General features: G+C 27.9%; 2 protein-coding genes across 3 annotated transcripts; both read left to right on the top strand.

Moving 5' to 3' along the window:
- The first annotated feature begins 2,795 nt into the window (after positions 1-2,795).
- Positions 2,796-10,816, top strand: LOC108772876 (cytochrome P450 4C1-like). Of its 2 annotated transcripts, XM_018538520.1 has the most exons (11): positions 2,796-3,172; positions 3,483-3,592; positions 3,799-3,892; positions 4,214-4,399; positions 4,605-4,698; positions 6,774-6,876; positions 7,856-7,958; positions 8,112-8,218; positions 8,290-8,358; positions 9,804-9,972; positions 10,626-10,816. In XM_018538520.1, exons 1-11 carry the CDS (start codon positions 3,019-3,021, stop codon positions 10,814-10,816), a joined length of 1,380 nt encoding a protein of 459 aa, XP_018394022.1. In that variant the 5' UTR covers positions 2,796-3,018. The 2 variants fall into 2 exon arrangements, with proteins under 2 accessions (XP_018394022.1, XP_018394023.1); XM_018538521.1 differs by lacking the exon at positions 9,804-9,972 and having other exon boundaries at positions 10,626-10,709.
- Positions 10,817-13,061: 2,245 nt separating this feature from the next.
- LOC108772665 (cytochrome P450 4C1-like) lies at positions 13,062-16,051 on the top strand. The gene is made up of 9 exons (XM_018538238.1): positions 13,062-13,215; positions 13,532-13,641; positions 13,871-13,961; positions 14,383-14,568; positions 14,749-14,842; positions 15,245-15,297; positions 15,577-15,756; positions 15,826-15,978; positions 16,035-16,051. Exons 1-9 carry the CDS (start codon positions 13,062-13,064, stop codon positions 16,049-16,051), a joined length of 1,038 nt encoding a protein of 345 aa, XP_018393740.1.
- Positions 16,052-18,761: the final 2,710 nt, after the last annotated feature.

Genomic DNA, 18,761 nt, shown 5'->3' with positions numbered 1-18,761 from the left:
TAACTTATTTAATAGTTACTTTCATAGTTTTATATATTTTAACTTATTTGTCAATTTAATGTGCGGTAGTGTCCACTTGGCGCTACGAATGCTACGAAACATTTGATTAATCAAAAGAAAGAAATTTAATTAAAGCGTTTAACAAATTCTTGTACCTGTTTGATCTATATTTTTGGATCTAATGGAATCCGCCAATCAAATGCAAGAGCGTTCAGTAAACACTTGTTGTACTAAATGCGGTTGTACTACTAAATGCATCTGATCACTGAGCCGTTATTTTCTGAATCACGTGACCCATTTTGGATTAGTGCTGGAATTTATTTGCAACTTTTAGCCGAATATAAAAAGAATTTTTTTTACAAAAAAGACATAGTATATGTATGTTATGCCCTCGCTAGCTATACATTTTTCCCATCCTTCGGGTAATAAATGGATTCCGCACCGATAGAACGATTGGTCTTTTGAAGCAATCCATTCATCGATCCATTTTCGCATATCCTCGTAATTTCTGAAGTGTGTACCCACCAAGCCGTACTGCATTGTTCGGAACAAGTAATAGTCTGAAGGAGCTAAGTCTAGTGAATATGCTGGATGCGGGAGAACTTCCTATTTGAGCTGCATCAGTGTTTCCTTGACGGCTTTTGCAACGTGTGGTCGAACGTTATCGTGCAAAAGAATAACTTTGCGTCGATTGCTGGCCTTTTTTTCAACAATGCTTCATTTATACGGTTCAATTGTAATTGATATTGATCCCTCGTGATACTTTCGTTCGGTTTGAGTATCGTAGTAAACGACGCCTTGCATTTCCTATCAAATGCAGAGCATTGCTTTGTGGTCATGGATATATCGCTTATTTGGTGTATATGTTAATGGTTGGCCGGGGTCCACCCATGACCTTTTGCGTTTAAGATTGTCAAAATATATTCACTTTTCATCGCCAGTCACAATGCGCCACAAAAAACTCTTTCTTTATATCTAGCGAGCAGATAAATAGAGATGTTTAAGCGATTTGCAATGGCATCTTCGGTTAAGTCGTGTGGTACCCATTTTCCTTCTTTTTGAATCATTGCGCATGTACGTTTGAAAACAACTACCGGAGTAACGTTCAATGTTGCGTTTGAGCTGAGTTTTTGTTCAATAATGTTTGCAAATCGGCATTTTCAAACTTTTTCTGTTGTGACCTGAACGTTGTTTATCATTCACATCATAACCACCACTTTTAAATCACTGAAACCATTCTTGGCAAGTTCATTCCGATGAAGCATAATTACCATAAGCAATTTATGAGTTGCAGCTGCAGTTTTTTTCAAATCAAAGTAATAAAACAACACATGTCAAAATACAACATATCACGTTATATGTTTAATAAAAAAAAAAATTAGCACTGTTCGCTTAAATGAATCTTTCCGCACTGAATTTTGACAAATATCTAATCTCTGAAATGCAGCCAGTTTTAAATGTCAAAGTAAATTACACCTACAACTAGTGTCATGTAAATGTGAACCGCAGAAATTAAGTTTAGTACCTAATAACATAAAGTTATTTTTCAGTAACTATAACTGTAATTCAGTAACTATAACTGTAATCAGTAACTATAACTGTAATCAGTAACTATAACGAATTGCTTTTCCGAGTCAATGACTTGTAACAGCAATTAATTACTTTTTGAAAAAGAAAAACTGTAACTGTAATTAATTATAATGAAAGATAATAATAATTAACTCGTATGATTTAAAAATCTGTAGCAAGTGTACAGCCTAATCGAGTCTTAAAAACAAGATGTTAATGTTTATTATAGTGTGTGAATTTATATACTGCGTATGTAGTCCCCCTCGGCATCAAAAATTGCTTAGATTGATTCTCCATTTAACTAACAATAAGTATATTACTGCGGTAGTGAATATGTATGCGTCAATACTGAAAATCTATCAGCATCGCGGGGAGCACTACATACGCAGTATATAAATTCACACAATATAATAAACATTAACATCTTGTTTTCAAGACTCGATTGTAATTAATTACTTTTACAAAGTAACTTCCATCCCTGCAGGATAATACGTATATAGATCTTTTTTGCATCATCATTGTTCACGTGCACTCTCATTAATCTATCGCACGCGCAACAGATCATCATCTAAACATAATATGTTATGCATACACACATGTCGAAAACTAATGCTAAAAATAAAAATTAAATAACTTCTACAAAAAGAAATATAAAAACTCTTTTATTTAATTTTTCAAGAATTTTCATGCTATAATATAATACTTGTACAAATTTTGGCTATAGTGTTGGCAATTAAAATTATTCCATCGTAAAAAGGACATATATGAGGTAGATAAAATTGATATTTAAGTAGAAAGTTATTTATGATACATAGCATGTTTTGAATACGTAATTTTGAATACGTTACTGATGTAATTTATTGTAAGTAAATTCTAATATTATTAATATAATATTATAACAATTATTATATAAAATGTATGATATATAAAGTTTGAACCGGTTTTACAAAACGGAGAGAGAACATTTTTAAAGGTTGAGAAGATTTTCAAATTATATATATTTATATATTATATATAATGCATATTATACGAACCATATTAAAGTTTTTATTTTCTCTAACATTTGCTTTACAAATCATGTGAAAAATTATATTATTCATAATCGTCAAGAACGTTCCGTGATGTTGCTTATATAAGTAGTTACTACAAAGATTTAATAAAAAAATTTGTATTTAATCAGCAAACATTGGTTTATCGTGGCTCTGTCTTCAGTAACAAACGTTTGCAGTAATATAATAAGCTTAAAATAATTTAAAAAAAACGGGCTAACAAAAATCAATTAAAAACTTGTACGATAACAAATTTTTAGGTATTTTTTTAAGTATGTTATGCATATGCATTTAGTGTTTCATGTGATTTCAAAATTAGAAAAATAAAGAGGCGAGAAAGAGAGAAGAAAAAAGAGACAAATAAAATTATATAAACTAGCTGATTATTTGATCAAACGCTATGCTTATTGCTATACTGCTATTATTTTTATTTACTATATTTGTGTGCAATTATTATGTGCATTACGGAAAAAATGGGCGACTTATTAATCTTATACCAGGACCACCAGGTTATCCGATTTTTGGAAACACATTTCAATTATTGGTTTCACGAGGTAAGTTAAAGTTTTTTGTATGTTCACGTAAATTAATGTTCGCTAATGCAAGCATATATGTGAACATTTTTCTCTGAGACATATAAATTATTCCATATTATAATATTAATTTTTAAGAATTATTTAAATTTGCAATTCTTTCTTTACATTTTTTTTCTTTTTCAACTTGCAATAATATTTATTTCTCAATTAAAGTTATGTAATAAGTGGTAAAATACATTTGACATAATAACAAAGCCAATTATATGTCGACCAATGTTTATTAGAATCTGGCAAATTTACACAGTACATACATATTTATATTTTTCAGAAAAACAATGGAACACTGTAGTCAGCGTTTCCAACCAATATTATCCTATTTCTAAAGCTTGGGCATTTTTTTTAGCTAATGTAATGATCCGTCATCCGGATGATATACAAGTAACGAATTATAAAAACATTTATTTTTCTGTTATTATAATATATAATAGTTATATTGAAAAAGATAATTTTATTATTATTTATATTATAAAAATTTGTGTCTATTTTGACAAATTTATTAAAAATAAGTAAATATTAGAAACTCTTTCGGAAGCAACAGTTTATCTGCGTCTGAGTTAAACACTTAATACTATTTGTAATTTCAGACAATATTAAGTAATACAAAGCACCTCGAAAAGGCTAAACTGATATATGATTTTTTTCACCCTTGGATGGGTTCTGGTCTTGCCACTAGTAAAGGTAACCATATTGATATAAATATGTTTTATCTACTGTTAACTTTTTTGTTGCTTCCAAATTTTCATTGTGTAAAAAATAAAATAAACCCATAGAAATAATTTTAACATTACATTTATTATACATAAAAATATTTGTAGTATTATTCCTTTATAAAATGAATAAGGATATTTCTTTGTTCATTTGTATATATTTTATTATATAATTGAAAATGATTGAATGGACATAATAAAAATAAATTTTGCAATGTAAAATTAATCAATTTAAAATTAAATTAAAAAGTATGTCGTAATTATATATTACTCCGTGTATTTTATGTTTTAGCCGTCAAATGGTATTCACAGCGAAAGACATTAACTCCAACATTTCATTTCAATATATTGCAACAGTTCGTTGACGTTTTCGTACAGGAAGGCGAAAATATGACAAAGTTTTTGAAAAATTCAAAAGATACAGTTGTAAATGATGTCATATCGTTTGTTAGTGAATATACCCTGAATGCAATATGTGGTACTGTATCATATTTTTAAGTATATGGTACATATATGCACTTCGACCATGCATATATGATTCAGGAATAATATAAAACAAATGCAATTTTTTATCTAAAATATCGATACAACGCTATATTGATAAATGTGTCATTTTACATCCATATATATTATTGAAAAATACATAAACATATTGTGATACATTATAATAAATCTATTTGCAGAAACCGCCATGGGCACTTCTCTACGAGATCACGGTGATTTCCAGCAACAGTACCGAGAAGCGACTTTCCGAATGACCGAAATTATTACATATAGGTAATTTATATTGATATAATATATATCTTGATTCTCTTATCTGTCTCACATCTTTACGATAAATTTATAAATATTTTATGATCATATTATAGTAAATAATAATAACAAAAGATAATTGTTATTTGTAATTACACCTTATATTAAGGGGGAAAGCCATTGTGAACGGTCGAAAACATAGGGTAACTTTGGGATTTTTTTATAGTTAAATAATAAAGTAAATAGAAAATCGGTTTGAAGGCCTTTATTGTACATATTTAAAAGTATTTTATTTTATTTTTATTTTATTTTTTTGCGTCAAGATGGTGGCGCTGGAGCTCTACAAATGAGACTGCGTTTTTCTCATAGGCCTCCGGGGCTTGCAGCAGATGTGCCGTATACTTTCACTAAGGACAAAAAGCAAAATTTTTTCATAATCTACATTAAATTTGCTAGAGAAGTACACACGTATATTTTAAAATATTGATTTTTGTAGAAATGGTGAACATGTAAATACAAAATTTCATTTTTACTCAAAAAATTCAATAAAAAAATATTAGTAACAAAAAAAGTTTTTAACCGATCGAAAAAATCGCGTGTACTTCTCTAGAGAATTTAGTTTAGCAGCTATTGTAAAAATTTCAAGTTGATCGGATAAAATTTGTCAAAGTTATGCTGCAAGCCAATTAGAAAAACATGGTTTCGAGAAAAACGCGTTTAAAGTTTTGAACAACATTATTTCATATTTAACTATAGAAATTTTTTATCTACTTTTACTCTGCGATGCCTGTACCATACGAACTGTTCTTCCATATCGATGTTTTGTTGAATTAAAACTTTCATTATTGTTCTGCGTAAAGCCACCTAAGCAACGATTGAGCGCTTAGATGGCGTTACGCCTTGCTTCAAAAAATCAGCTATAAAACCATTAAAAAAAATGTTTTCACGTATAAGACCAATTGAATCTTATTCTAAAGACTTTAAAGTATCATTTAAAATAAAAAAAATTTTTTCGATTTTTTTTTTTGAAAATTTCTCAGTGGCTTTCCCCCTTAATCATATTAAATTTTATTTATATTGATGATCAGTTAAATTGTTTACTTAAAGGTTATTTAACGATCTTCAAATATTAAGAAGGGCATTTCGAAAATAAGGTTTCCTATTGTAGGAGAAAATGAAAAATAAAAAACGATTATAAAACCTTTTTTTCTTTTTAACGTAGGTATCAATAAGTTTTAAGTATTATAATTGAACGTGACACTAGTTTTTCTATTTTAGTGGTATAAAAAAATGAGTCCTTGGATGGGTGGAATTTTAGACTTTTCCAGACAATTTAGCCTTGATTTTATCATTGCTGTAAAAATTTTTGTTACTCAAATGTTTTCTAGCACAGAAAACGGATAAAAATTATTCTTACAAAATCTAAAGAGTATCGATAACCTAAAACATTAATGTACACGATTTATGGCTTCGAAGCATACACTTTCGTGCGACAGCGTTAATAAATGACTGCTATCATCAAACTATTTGCACATGAATATTTTTTTCTCTAGAAATTTGTAGATGATAAATATTTGTTGCTTTTCCGTTTTATATGATCAAAACCTAAATCACGGCACGTAATCCGCAATTGATCGCGTTTTTTGGCATCATTATAATTCAAATTTGCTAATTTAACATTGACTACAGTAAATGCTATACTCACTCATTGTCAGTGCAGAAATGTTACCAACATACTTCAAAGAAAAACAACTAAACATAACAAACTCACATAGAAGGCCTTTTCTATGTTGATAGAAGAATTTAATTTTTTTTTATGCCCCTTGTAACCTCTACTGAAAAATCAAGTACAAAATAACATACAATTTACTAAATGCAATTTTTATTTAAGATTATATAGTTAAAAAGTAATATATACGTATAACATATACAGCCTTATAAACCTCTTTATCACAATTTTGATAATGTTAAAATTCTTTTTTATAATATTGAAACATTTCTAATTTCCTGAGAGTTTATAGAGAAATAAAAGAAAACTTTCGCAAAAAATAATTTCTTAAAATAGTGTGCCTACCTGTAATTCAGTAACTATGGTTTAGAATATCAAGGCCATGGCTGTACTCTGATTGGATATTTTCATTGACATCAAAAGGCAAACAGCAAAAAAGGAATTTGGAGATATTACATGGGTTTACTGAACAAGTATGTTTCTATTTAAAAAATACTGCATAATACGAGTGCATCTGTATCATCTATTCTAAGAAACTACGAGAAGTTTTCTATAACTATATATAAACATCTTTTGCGCAAAATAATTTATTAATAATAATATATAAGTGAAACTATAGATCACCATAAGTATGTAAGTAGATCAAAGTGTAAGGTACAAGTAAATCATTTAAAGATGGTAAGAGTAAACCAGTAAATGAAGTGAGTATAATCGAAGCTAGATCTTGGAAGAGTGCCTGGACCATAAACAGTACTTTTCGTGAAACAATATTATTAAGAAAAGAGCATAAGAGCAATTTCTTGAGAGAGAAAATTTCCTTACAGAAAAAACGTTCTTTATTCAATCCTCTCTTACAATAATAAAAAAATCAAAATTTAACTAAATTATTTTGGTCTAGTAGAGCCACGCTAAATTTATTTTGCTATCTTATAATTATTATTGAGAATAAAACATTTTGACATTTTTATTAGATCATTTGTAGTGTTGTTCGCAATTCAAAAATCAAATTTAATTAAATCTTCAGAACATAGTCACATAATAAAACATACGTAATTATTAATTACATGGTTTACTTTTAAACTGAAAAAATTCTTGCATGATTTCATCTTTTCAGAGAAAAGAAATTTCTTATGAACGCAAAAGGTATTATAGAATTAAATGTTAATTTGGTTGCTGTTTATTGTAAAAGTACTGCAAAGTTACCTACGTTCAACGTGTAATTCGAAGAACTGAAGAATTTATTTAAAAATTTACATTGCTATACTCACTCATTATTAAGGAAATTAATACACTGTTTCATATTTTTCATGAACGTGTACATAAGGCATTCTCAACTAAATCTAGCTTCGAGTTATTTAGCGTTTCATTTATTTGATTAATTCATTAATGTTTATAACAGAATGCTAATTCTTCCTTATTAGTCAGAGGAGCATTAATATTGTGTTCATGTAGATTATTGCTGGACGAAAACGTTATCATGAACGCACTAATGGACGATACTTGAAAAACCTTAGTAATGATGTATCAGCAGAATTTGTTGCTGATAAAATTGGAAGTACGTAATGCAATCAAAACATATTTTTTTTGATCTAATATTATTAATTCTATTGAAATTTAAATATAGTTTCTATTTCTAATATAATGTTATGATAAAAAACACAGACTCTTATGCTATAAAGTACTAATATGCTTGTGTATTTTATTTTAGCACAAAGAAAGCGACTTGCCATGTTGGATCTCCTAATAGCGGCATCTCGCGAAGGTCTTATGACTGATTCAGATATTAGAGAGGAAGTCGATACTTTTATGTTTGCGGTATGCATTTGTAATTTCTCTTGATTTTTCACACATCATTTGATACTGCGATATGTGTAATATGGTTTTAGGGCCAAGATACTACAGGGATAAGTCTAAGTTTCCTATTAGCACTATTAGCGGAGCATAAGGATATTCAGGTATCAATCGTCAAATATAAACTGCATTCTTACATAAGGAAATTACTATTAATTATAATAATTCTGAAAGTTATATTAATTCAAAAATTGAAACTAATTAAACATTTTAAATATCTTTTTAAGTTTATATATATATACTCGTATATATATAATATATATACTCACACATATACCGGGTGGGGCAATAACTTTGTCCACCTTGAAATCTCCGAAGCGCTTCCACCTAAAAAAATTATAACCAGCATATATTATGGTCCTCTTGATATCGTACAACTTTTGTAATTACAATATTTTCATATCTCTAAAAATGGCGGAGATATTCAAGGTGGACAATGTTATTGTCCCACCTGGTATATATGTATATATATACATATATACTATACATATATATATAAAGAAATACATATACATATATGATCTCTCTCTTTCTCTGTTTGTATGCGCGTGCCTCTCTCTTGTGTGTGTGTGTGTGTGTGTGTGTGTGTGAGCGTTCTATTTCGTTGCGCTTTGTACACTCATAGGCTAAAGATTGCAACAAATTTTTCAATGAGCTTTAGAACTCTGTTCGTAAGATTGTTATATATTGAACGCATGAACGCGTTTCACGTAGCAAGAAACGGCGCAATATCCAATTTGATTCTAATCTCTTTAAGAATCTAATGTACTCAAATTTAAATTTTAAATCACGTTTTTTTTCCCATGTGTATCGCGCTGATGTGTTCTGTGTGCAACAGAGCGGTTGAACGTAAATAGTTAAATTAATAAGTATAAACCAATCGCTTAATGGGCAAACTGCATTTCCGAAACTCATTAAAAAAGGTATTGTAATTTTTTAGTACAGGAGTGTACATACTTGATGTTAGGTCATGCTATTCGGCAATCTTTATTACAGTCAGAATTACATAACACGCAGAACGCAGAACACAAAAAATTGACTGAGCTTTAACTTTCGCGTAGCTTTGTGTGCTGCAGATTGCGACCTTCATCATCTGAAATACTTTTCAATTGTGACATGCAACTTGCATTCTACGTACTATATAGATAAGGCGTTACATAGATTCAGTTTAATGTATAATTTGTTAACTATCGTCAAATTTGCAAAATGGTACAGGATTTTTCGACTCGGTTTAGTCCGGTTTACTTACATATAAGAGAGTTGTGTCAATAATTATCAGACACAATTGTATGTTATACATATATGTATAATGTACTGATTGCTTTTTATTTATTAGTATATAGCAGATATACAAAGATTGTATAAGTACGTGCACATATATTTCATATAAATTAATCAAGAGACATATATTGTATATGTAATATCGAAACAATTAATGTACATATTTTTTAAATAAATATTTTGGAAATTTCAAGAAATTTACTTGTACCAATACATAAAATGATTAAAATAACAAGAAACGTATTTCAAGTTAATGTTAATGATGCAGGAACGTGTCAGGAATGAAATTGATTCCGCTATGCAAGAGAATGACGAGAAAATTTCTATGAAATTGTTGCAACAACTGCCATATTTAGAAAGATGTATAAAAGAAGCGTTACGTTTGTATCCCAGCGTACCTTTTATAATACGTACTTCCGGAGAAGACGTAAAACTACGTACGTATTACCAAGATTTTGCTTATTTTGAAAAGTATTAGTCAAAATCTCAAGTAGTAATGTTACATTAGAACTCAGATTATACGATACTGTATTTAAAAATGTAATTTGAGTGGCGGATTATTTAACTCTTTAAACGCTGCAATTGATAGGTTTCTATCTGTTCTAGATAGGTAATTTTATCGGTTAATGACACCCTGTATAATACCGATATGGCTGATCTATGCATCGAAACGCTCCTAGTAAGAGTTTGAGCACAAGAATTGTCATAACACTTACTCAGAAATAAGTTATAGTCGCACGGCATATACACTCAAGCTTGTGCTGTATTTAAGTCTAAATAACTATTATAATTCTTGTGCTCAAATCTTTATTTCCATTACGTCATCAACATGTTTCCGCTCTTATTTCCGTTCCAACCTCTAGAAGTAGATATGCTGACTGGAGTGTTTTGACATACTTATAACGTAACGACTGTTACTATAACATAATATAATTTTATATATTATGTTATATAAGCTATAGTATAAGCATTCATTACCGTCTTATATTAGATAAATATTTAATTTTAATGCGACTTATAATTATTATTTATAATACATACTATATATTTAAATATTATTCTTTATCATATTTTACATTATGCTTTGCAGAATCATATGTAGTTCCTGCTGGGATAAATATACTAATCCATATTTATGGAGTTAATAGAGATCCCAATTTCTGGCCAAATCCAGAAGTATTTGATCCTGACAGATTTTTGCCTGAGAGGGATCGAAATCGTCATCCTTACTCGTATATAACATTCGGTGCTGGACCACGTAATTGTATCGGTAAGCAATAGTTTATATATTTTTATATTGTCTTATATGATTAGTTTATAATATAATAAATTTTAGGTCAACGATTTGCTATGTTAGAACTGAAAGCAATGATAGTTTCTTTGGTACATAATTTTTACTTGGAGCCTGTTGATTACTTAAAGAATCTCCCTCTACAGCTTGATTTTATTCTTCGCTTGACTCATCCACTTCGTATAAGATTTATCCCTATCTGCAAAATTAATGCAAGAATTTGAATCAAATAATGATCTTTCTGAACGTCGGAGAAGCATACACATTTTGGAGAGTAAATAATTATTATCTTGTTTTTTTGAACAATTATTGTTGTAATAAAGTTATACACAATTAGATGTTACGTTTTTCTATAACTATAAGTCAGTTATATCTTTGTACTTAATTCATTTAATAGTTACCTCTTCACAATTACTTTATATATTTTGAACATATTATGATTTATGTTATATATATGTTAAGGTTGCGTTTTCAGCAAAATAAAACGTTGGATGAACGATCAGTGGTTATTTGTGAATTGTGATCTAATATATAAAATATTATAGTATATATTTATTAGCGTTATAATAAGATAATATAGTTAACACTAAATATTATAGAAAGATAACATTTTTATAATTTAAAATTTTTTCTCTATTTTTGACACTTATTTGTTAACATAATAATTTACAATCAATATTACGATATCACACACAGTATAATGTATAGTCATTATTTAATAGACTGCGAAATCATATGTAACACTTGAAAATAATATGGACAGAAGTATATGTTACTTTGCTATTATACATTGCACAAATGAATAAAGACAATATCTGACCAACTATTGCTTTCTATTATTAATTCTTATGTTTCAATACAAGCGTGTAGTATTTCCTTACATTAGCATACCAGGTCAATATTTATTTAAAACGAGCTAATAATTAGTATTAAATAATTGTAATTTTTAAATCTTTACAAAATAATTCTACGCAGAACGTTTCGACTTTACTTAGTCATCATCAGCCGCAACATAATCTTTGACAAACCCCTTATAAATTACATACATTAATCCAATTACACATACATATTAAATCCCCCGATGTCATTAACAAAAAGTATTTTCCTTACATACATACGTGTAGTATTTTATAAAGTGTACTATTTTATAAATAAATCCGTGCGTCTAAAAAACACGAATCTTTTCTGCATCATCATTGTTGACGTGCACGCTCGTCAATCTATCTCACTCACGGCACATAATTATCTAAACGTATTATGTAACGCGCATAGATATAATGAAATCAAATCTATTGGAAAAAGCTGGGCAGAAATAAAAATGATTGTCCAAAATAGAGTAAGATGGAGGAGACTCGTAGATGTCCTATGCTTCACATAAAGGAGATAAAAGGAGTCATCATCATTATGTAACGCACATACATGTTTCAAAAACTACTGCTTAAAATACAAATTAAGTAACTTTTATGAAGTATATAAATAAAAACTTATATATATATAATTTTAAAAACTTTAATGCCATAATATTTTAAAAAATTTTGACAATTAATTTCCAACGTCAAGAAAAGTATGAGGTAGATAAAGTTGATGTTTAAATAGCAAATTATTTATGATATATAGCACCAATACGTAATTTTGAATTCGCGGCTTATGCAATTTATCGTATAAGTTTATTTTCTAATATTAATAATATAATATTAAAATATTTGACTGTAATATATAAAACATATGATATTACATAAAGTTTAAATCGGTTTTGCAAAATAGAGAGAAGAAATAAAAAAGGTGAGAAGATTGATAAATTGTTATACGTTTTTACGTAATTATAAAGCATATTATGTTCAAAATATTAATGTTTTTTATTCTGATATTAGTTTTGCAAATCATGTGAAAAATTATATTTGTTTGAACTAACAAGTAGGAAATTGTAAAAACGGACGTACAGTCATATGGCTGCTTTTAACCAGAAAGCTTTGGAATATTGTGGCACACTTTTTAGAAATAAAAAAGTTTGCAGTAATATATTAAATGTATAATAATCAGAAAAGAAAATCAGGGTTAACAAAATTCAATTGAAGGCTAGTATCAAATTTTCATGTATGTTATGCGTATACTATTAGTGTTTCATGTGATTTCAAAATTAAAAGAGTAAACAGACGAGACAAGAATAGAGAAAGAAAGAAGAAAAAGAGAACGAAACAAAATTATATAAATTGGCTAATTATTTGAGCAAACACGATGCTTATTGCTGTAATGCTATTAATTATATTTATTATATTTGTGTTTAATTCTTATATGCATTACGGAAAAAAAGGGCGACTTATTAATCTTATACCAGGACCACCAGGTTATCCGATTGTTGGAAACGCATTTGAAATATTGGGTTCACGAAGTAAGTTAAAATTTTTTATATACTCACGTAAATTATAATATTCGTCAATGCATGCATATATGCAAATTTAATATGTGCAAACATTCTTCTCTCAGACATGTAAATTATTGCAAGTTATAACATTATAACAATTTTTAAGAATTACTAAAATTTGCAATTTCTTCTTTACATTTTTTTCCAACTTGCAATAATATTTAATTATCGAATATAAATATTATATGATAGGTGGTAAAATACATTAAAGTAATAATAAAATCAATTGTATGTCTATGTTTATTAGAATCATGTAAATTTTTATAATACTTACATTTTTTAGAAGAACAATGGGATATTTTAATTGAACTTACCAACCGATATCATCCTATTTATAAATTATGGGCATCTTATTATCCTGTTATAATGATCAGTCATCCAGATGATGTAGAGGTTAATATAATTCCAAATTATGAAAAAAAAATTTATTTTTCTTCAATTATTAATAAAATTATGTTAAATAAGATAATCTTATTATTATTTATATTATAAAAGTTTGTGTTTATTTTGGTAAATTTATTAAAGATAAGTGAATATTTGAAACTCTTTGGAAAGCGATTGTTTATCTGCATTGCATCTGAGTTAAATGCTGTTTAATAATTAATATTATTTGTAATTTCAGACAATATTAAGCAATATGAAACACCTCGAAAAGAGCAAACTATATGATTTTTTACGACCTTGGATCGGTTCTGGTCTTGCCACTAGTAAAGGTAACCATATTAATACAAATATATCTTATCTACTGTTTATAACATTTTTGTTGCTTCCAAACTTCCATTGTGTAAAAAATATAACAAACCTGTATATAGAAATAATTTTAATATTACATTTATTATAAATTAAAATATCTGTAGTATTATTTCTTTATAAAATAAATAAGGATATTTCTTTAGTAAACATTTTATTATGTAATTTAAAATGTTTAAATCCACATAATAAAAATAAATTTTAAAAGTTAAATTAAATGGTACGTCACTATATGTAAATAAGGTATGTTACTATATATACAAGGTATGTTAATATATATATAATATAATTATATATAATATAATATATAATTATATTATATACATATATATATTGAACGTTTTATTACGTTTTAGCCATCACTCCGTGTATTTTATGTTTTAGCCGTCAAATGGTATTCACAGCGAAAGACATTAACTCCAACATTTCATTTCAATATATTGCAACAGTTTGTTGACGTTTTCGTACAGGAAGGCGAAAATATGACAAAGATTTTGAAAAATTCAAAAGATACAGTTGTAAATGATGTCTTATCGTTTGTTAGTGAATATACTCTGAATGCAATATGTGGTACTGTATCATATTCTTAAGTTTACATATAAAGCTTTAGGAATAATGTAAAACAAATGCAACATTTTATCCAAAATATCGATATAACACAATATTGATAAATGCGTCATTTTACATCCATATGTATTATTGAAGTACGTACAAATATATCGTGATATATTATTATAAATCCATTTGCAAAAACCGCCATGGGCACTTCTTTACGGAACAACGGGAGTTTCCAACAACAGTACCGAGAAGCGATTTTCCGAATAACCGAAATTATTACGTATAGGTAACTTATAGGCAGTGTTGGAACAGATACCGTTTGAAAGGTATCTAGATATAGATATAGGTATTGTATGGCAAAAGTATTTAGATATAGTTATAGATACATTTTTTTACAATTACCTAGGTATAGGTACAGATATAAATAAAAAGTACCTGAAAATTTAGATACTTTTTAGGTAAAAAAGTTTTTTTTTTTAGTGGAGAAACAGGAAAAGAGAAAGTAATAAACAACTTAAATTAAATATCACATTTTATATCTCTATTTATTTAACATATAAAGAAATATAAAATAATATTATTAAGACTCGTTTGAATAAATCCAAGTGGTATTGACAATGCCTAATTCGACTCAAACACTGAGGAGAGGTTACGCTCTGCTCTTCACCGATTTTGATCAAACTTGCAGCGATGTTAGAGGAGCCTATCAAATGAACACCTTAAAGCCGTTCGCTCCATTGGGCCTTAGAAGCCGAGTAATGATCATTTAAAGATATACCAAAAATCTGGAAAACGGTCTAATATCTCGGAAAGTATGCATTTTGATTATTTAGCAATTTTAAATAGTTATTACATAATATCGTACCTATATGAAGCTATATAAAACAATATAAGCATCTATTTTCGTTTTATATTAGAAAAATATTTAATTTTGAAATTTTAATGCAACTTAAAATTATTATTTATAATACATACTATTAAAATATTATTCTTTATATTATTTTACATTATGCTTTGCAGAAACATATTTAGTTCCTGTTGGGACAATTTTACAAATTAATATTTATGGAGTCAATAGAAACCCCAATTTCTGGCCAAATCCAGAAGTATTTCATCCAAATAGATTTTTGCCTGAGAAGAACCGAAATCGTCATCCTTACTCATATATAACATTCAGTGCTGGACCACGTAATTGCATCGGTAAGCAGTAGTTTCGTATATTTTTATTTTCTCTTATATATTTAGTTTAAAGAACATATGAAATTCTAGGTCAACGATTTGCTATGTTAGAAATGAAAACAATGATAGCTTCTTTGGTACATAATTTTTACTTGGAGCCTGTTGATTACTTAAAGAATCTTCCTCTACAGCTTGGTTTAATTCTTCGCTTGAGTCATCCACTTCGTATAAAATTTGTTCCTCGTTTTCAAAATTAATGCAATATTTTGAATAAAATATATAAGGTTTAATGAATGTAGTGAAAGGTGAACGTTAGAAAAATAGTAAAATATGTATATAAATATAACATATTAATTATTATACGTATTGAGAAATAACTCGTAGCTCATGTAGTGAAGATATACAATTAGATATCTAGAACTTAAAATTACATATTTATACCTAGTACTTTGCTAATTTAATAAATACTTTTATAATTACTGTATACACATTTCACAAATGTATTATATATTATTATTCATATAAGTACAGTGGTTAACAGAATAAAACGTGTTCAATGCACCAATGATTATTTGTTAAGGAATATATCTTTATCCATGGTGTAATAAGCAAAGTGAAATGTTGCGCATTTAAATTTGGGTCTAAATTCATTCTTCTGCTGTACATCTGCGGGAACGTTTCATCTTGTATTTTTACGATATGTCTCTATCATTTAAATTAACTTTTTAAAACACAGGATTTTATAACAAAAAATGTCTTATACGGAAATTATTTTTTTTATAAAACATGACAAATTAATTTTTATTATTTGAAATATAGAATTATATGATATAATAATAAAAATGAAAATACATTTTACGTACTTTATAAGGAGGAAGATTTCTACTATGTAAATCTTTTTGTTTCTTGATAGTAATTTCTTGATTTGGAGGTAGTAGAAATAACATCTCTCATGCATATTCAAGCACTGAATAAAAACAGTGAGATGTTTTTCGTACCTACCACTATGTTTGAAAGAGTTAACGATATCGACAACTGTCAATGTGTACCAAATATAAGATAATCAAAAGGCTCAGTTGAATAAATCACAAAAATAAAACAAGATACCAATTTGAGTCGATACAAGTTCTTGGAGTGCACTTTTCTTACAATTTATTAGATATATGTAAATAAAATGTATACGCTTCGACCTATGGTTAAGGTCCTCCTCAGTACAAAATAATGTAAAATTATCGATTGAACATGAAATTATGTGTATGATGTCATGAATTCGTATACATAATTTTGCATTTTTGATCGTTAATTATTCTATCACTTGAGGTACTGTAATGAATATTTTAATAGTTATCTACCTCCCAAAAATGAACTTTGATGGCTAAAGATAAGAGACTTGTGTCCTTCAGTTTTTGATCATGGCCGGAGACACTACTGCGTCTCCTGATAATGCATATCATACGAACCACATTAAAGTTTTTATTTACTCTAACATTTGCTTTGCAAATCATATAAAAAATTATATTATTCATAATCGCCAAGAACGTTCTTGCTTATGTGATGTTGCTTATAAGTAGTTATTACAGATAGTTTAAAGATCAAGTGGTCAAGTTAAAAAATAAAAGGAATAAAAATAGAGCATATACCACACGCCGGACAACAATAGCGAAATTATCATGTTTTTACAAAATAAATCTACATAGACGTTTTGGTCATTAATGTGATCATCTTCAGTATAAAACAATAACCCTTAATAATATGTACTACGGAAAACATCTTTCGCAAATTGTCAAATAATATAATTTCGTTAAAATATAATTATGTCATTAGTTCGCATAAATACAATTAAGAAGTTGATTCAAATACTAGATCCAACAATGTTAAACATTTAAATTTTCCTTTTGTCGTCCTTTTATTCGTTATGTTAATGTGATAGAAAAAGCAAATGGATTCGTCAATATTTTGAGAGCACAAGTTTCCAAACTAAAATGGTTTTCAATTAATTTTTAATTACTTTGTAATGAGAAAAAGTTTAATAATTACCTGTGTCTCAAAAAATTTTGTTTAACAATATCCATGTGAGTGGTTTTAATCGTGGTTGAGAATATAAGAACGATTTGAACTAATTCGTTGTGAAAGTTTGTTTTAACCTCTTTAATCTTGATATGGAAATATTTTTAGGAGTGGGAATCAACAATAGATTGGTGGGGATGATTTAAAATTGTCGTTAAATATCTCTCTGGGAATTTTTCTGTGTTGCTCTGTAAATTTAAACTATTTGGTTGTTTTTTTATGTAAATCGTTTCTGAAATTAATCTTTTTAGAATTGATGGTTCAGTATCTAAAATTTGAACATTATTCCAATTCATTATATGGTTGCATTCAATTTGATGCAATTTTCATTCCAATCATCCATTATGCCATAAAAAGAGCGTAATAACATCATTAAATCGCATTCTTCTTCTTTCACATCTAAAATTCCATATCAAAAATATCCAAGAATTAATTAATATTATGACAAATAATGGTTATCCTCTGGATCAATCTATTGTTGATTCCCACTCCTAAAAATATTTCCATATCAAGATTAAAGAGGTTACCAGTATCTAACAAACTTTCACAACGAATTAGTTCAAATCGTTCTTACATCCTCAACCACGATTAAAACTAAGACCACTCACATGGATATTGTTAAACAAAATTTTTTGAGACACAGGTAATTATTAAACTTTTTCTCATATTACAAAGTAATTAAAAATTAATTGAAAACCATTTTAGTTTGGAAACTTGTGCTCTCAAAATATTGACGAATCCATTTCCTTTTTCTATCACATTAACATAACGAATAAAAGGACGACAAAAGGAAAATTTAGATGTTTAACATTGTTGGATCTATCATAGTATTCAAATCAACTTCTTAATTGTATTTATGTGAACTAATGACATAATTATATTTTAACGAAATTATATTATTTGACAACTTGCGAAAAATGTTTTCCGTAGTACATATTATAAGGGTTATTGTTTTATAC

This window comes from Cyphomyrmex costatus, unplaced genomic scaffold, assembly GCF_001594065.2.
Source record: "Cyphomyrmex costatus isolate MS0001 unplaced genomic scaffold, Ccosl1.0 scaffold193, whole genome shotgun sequence".
NCBI classification, from domain to species: domain Eukaryota; kingdom Metazoa; phylum Arthropoda; class Insecta; order Hymenoptera; family Formicidae; genus Cyphomyrmex; species Cyphomyrmex costatus.
The sequence above is the reverse complement of the archived record's forward strand: the minus strand, read 5'-3'. Positions and strand labels throughout refer to the sequence as shown.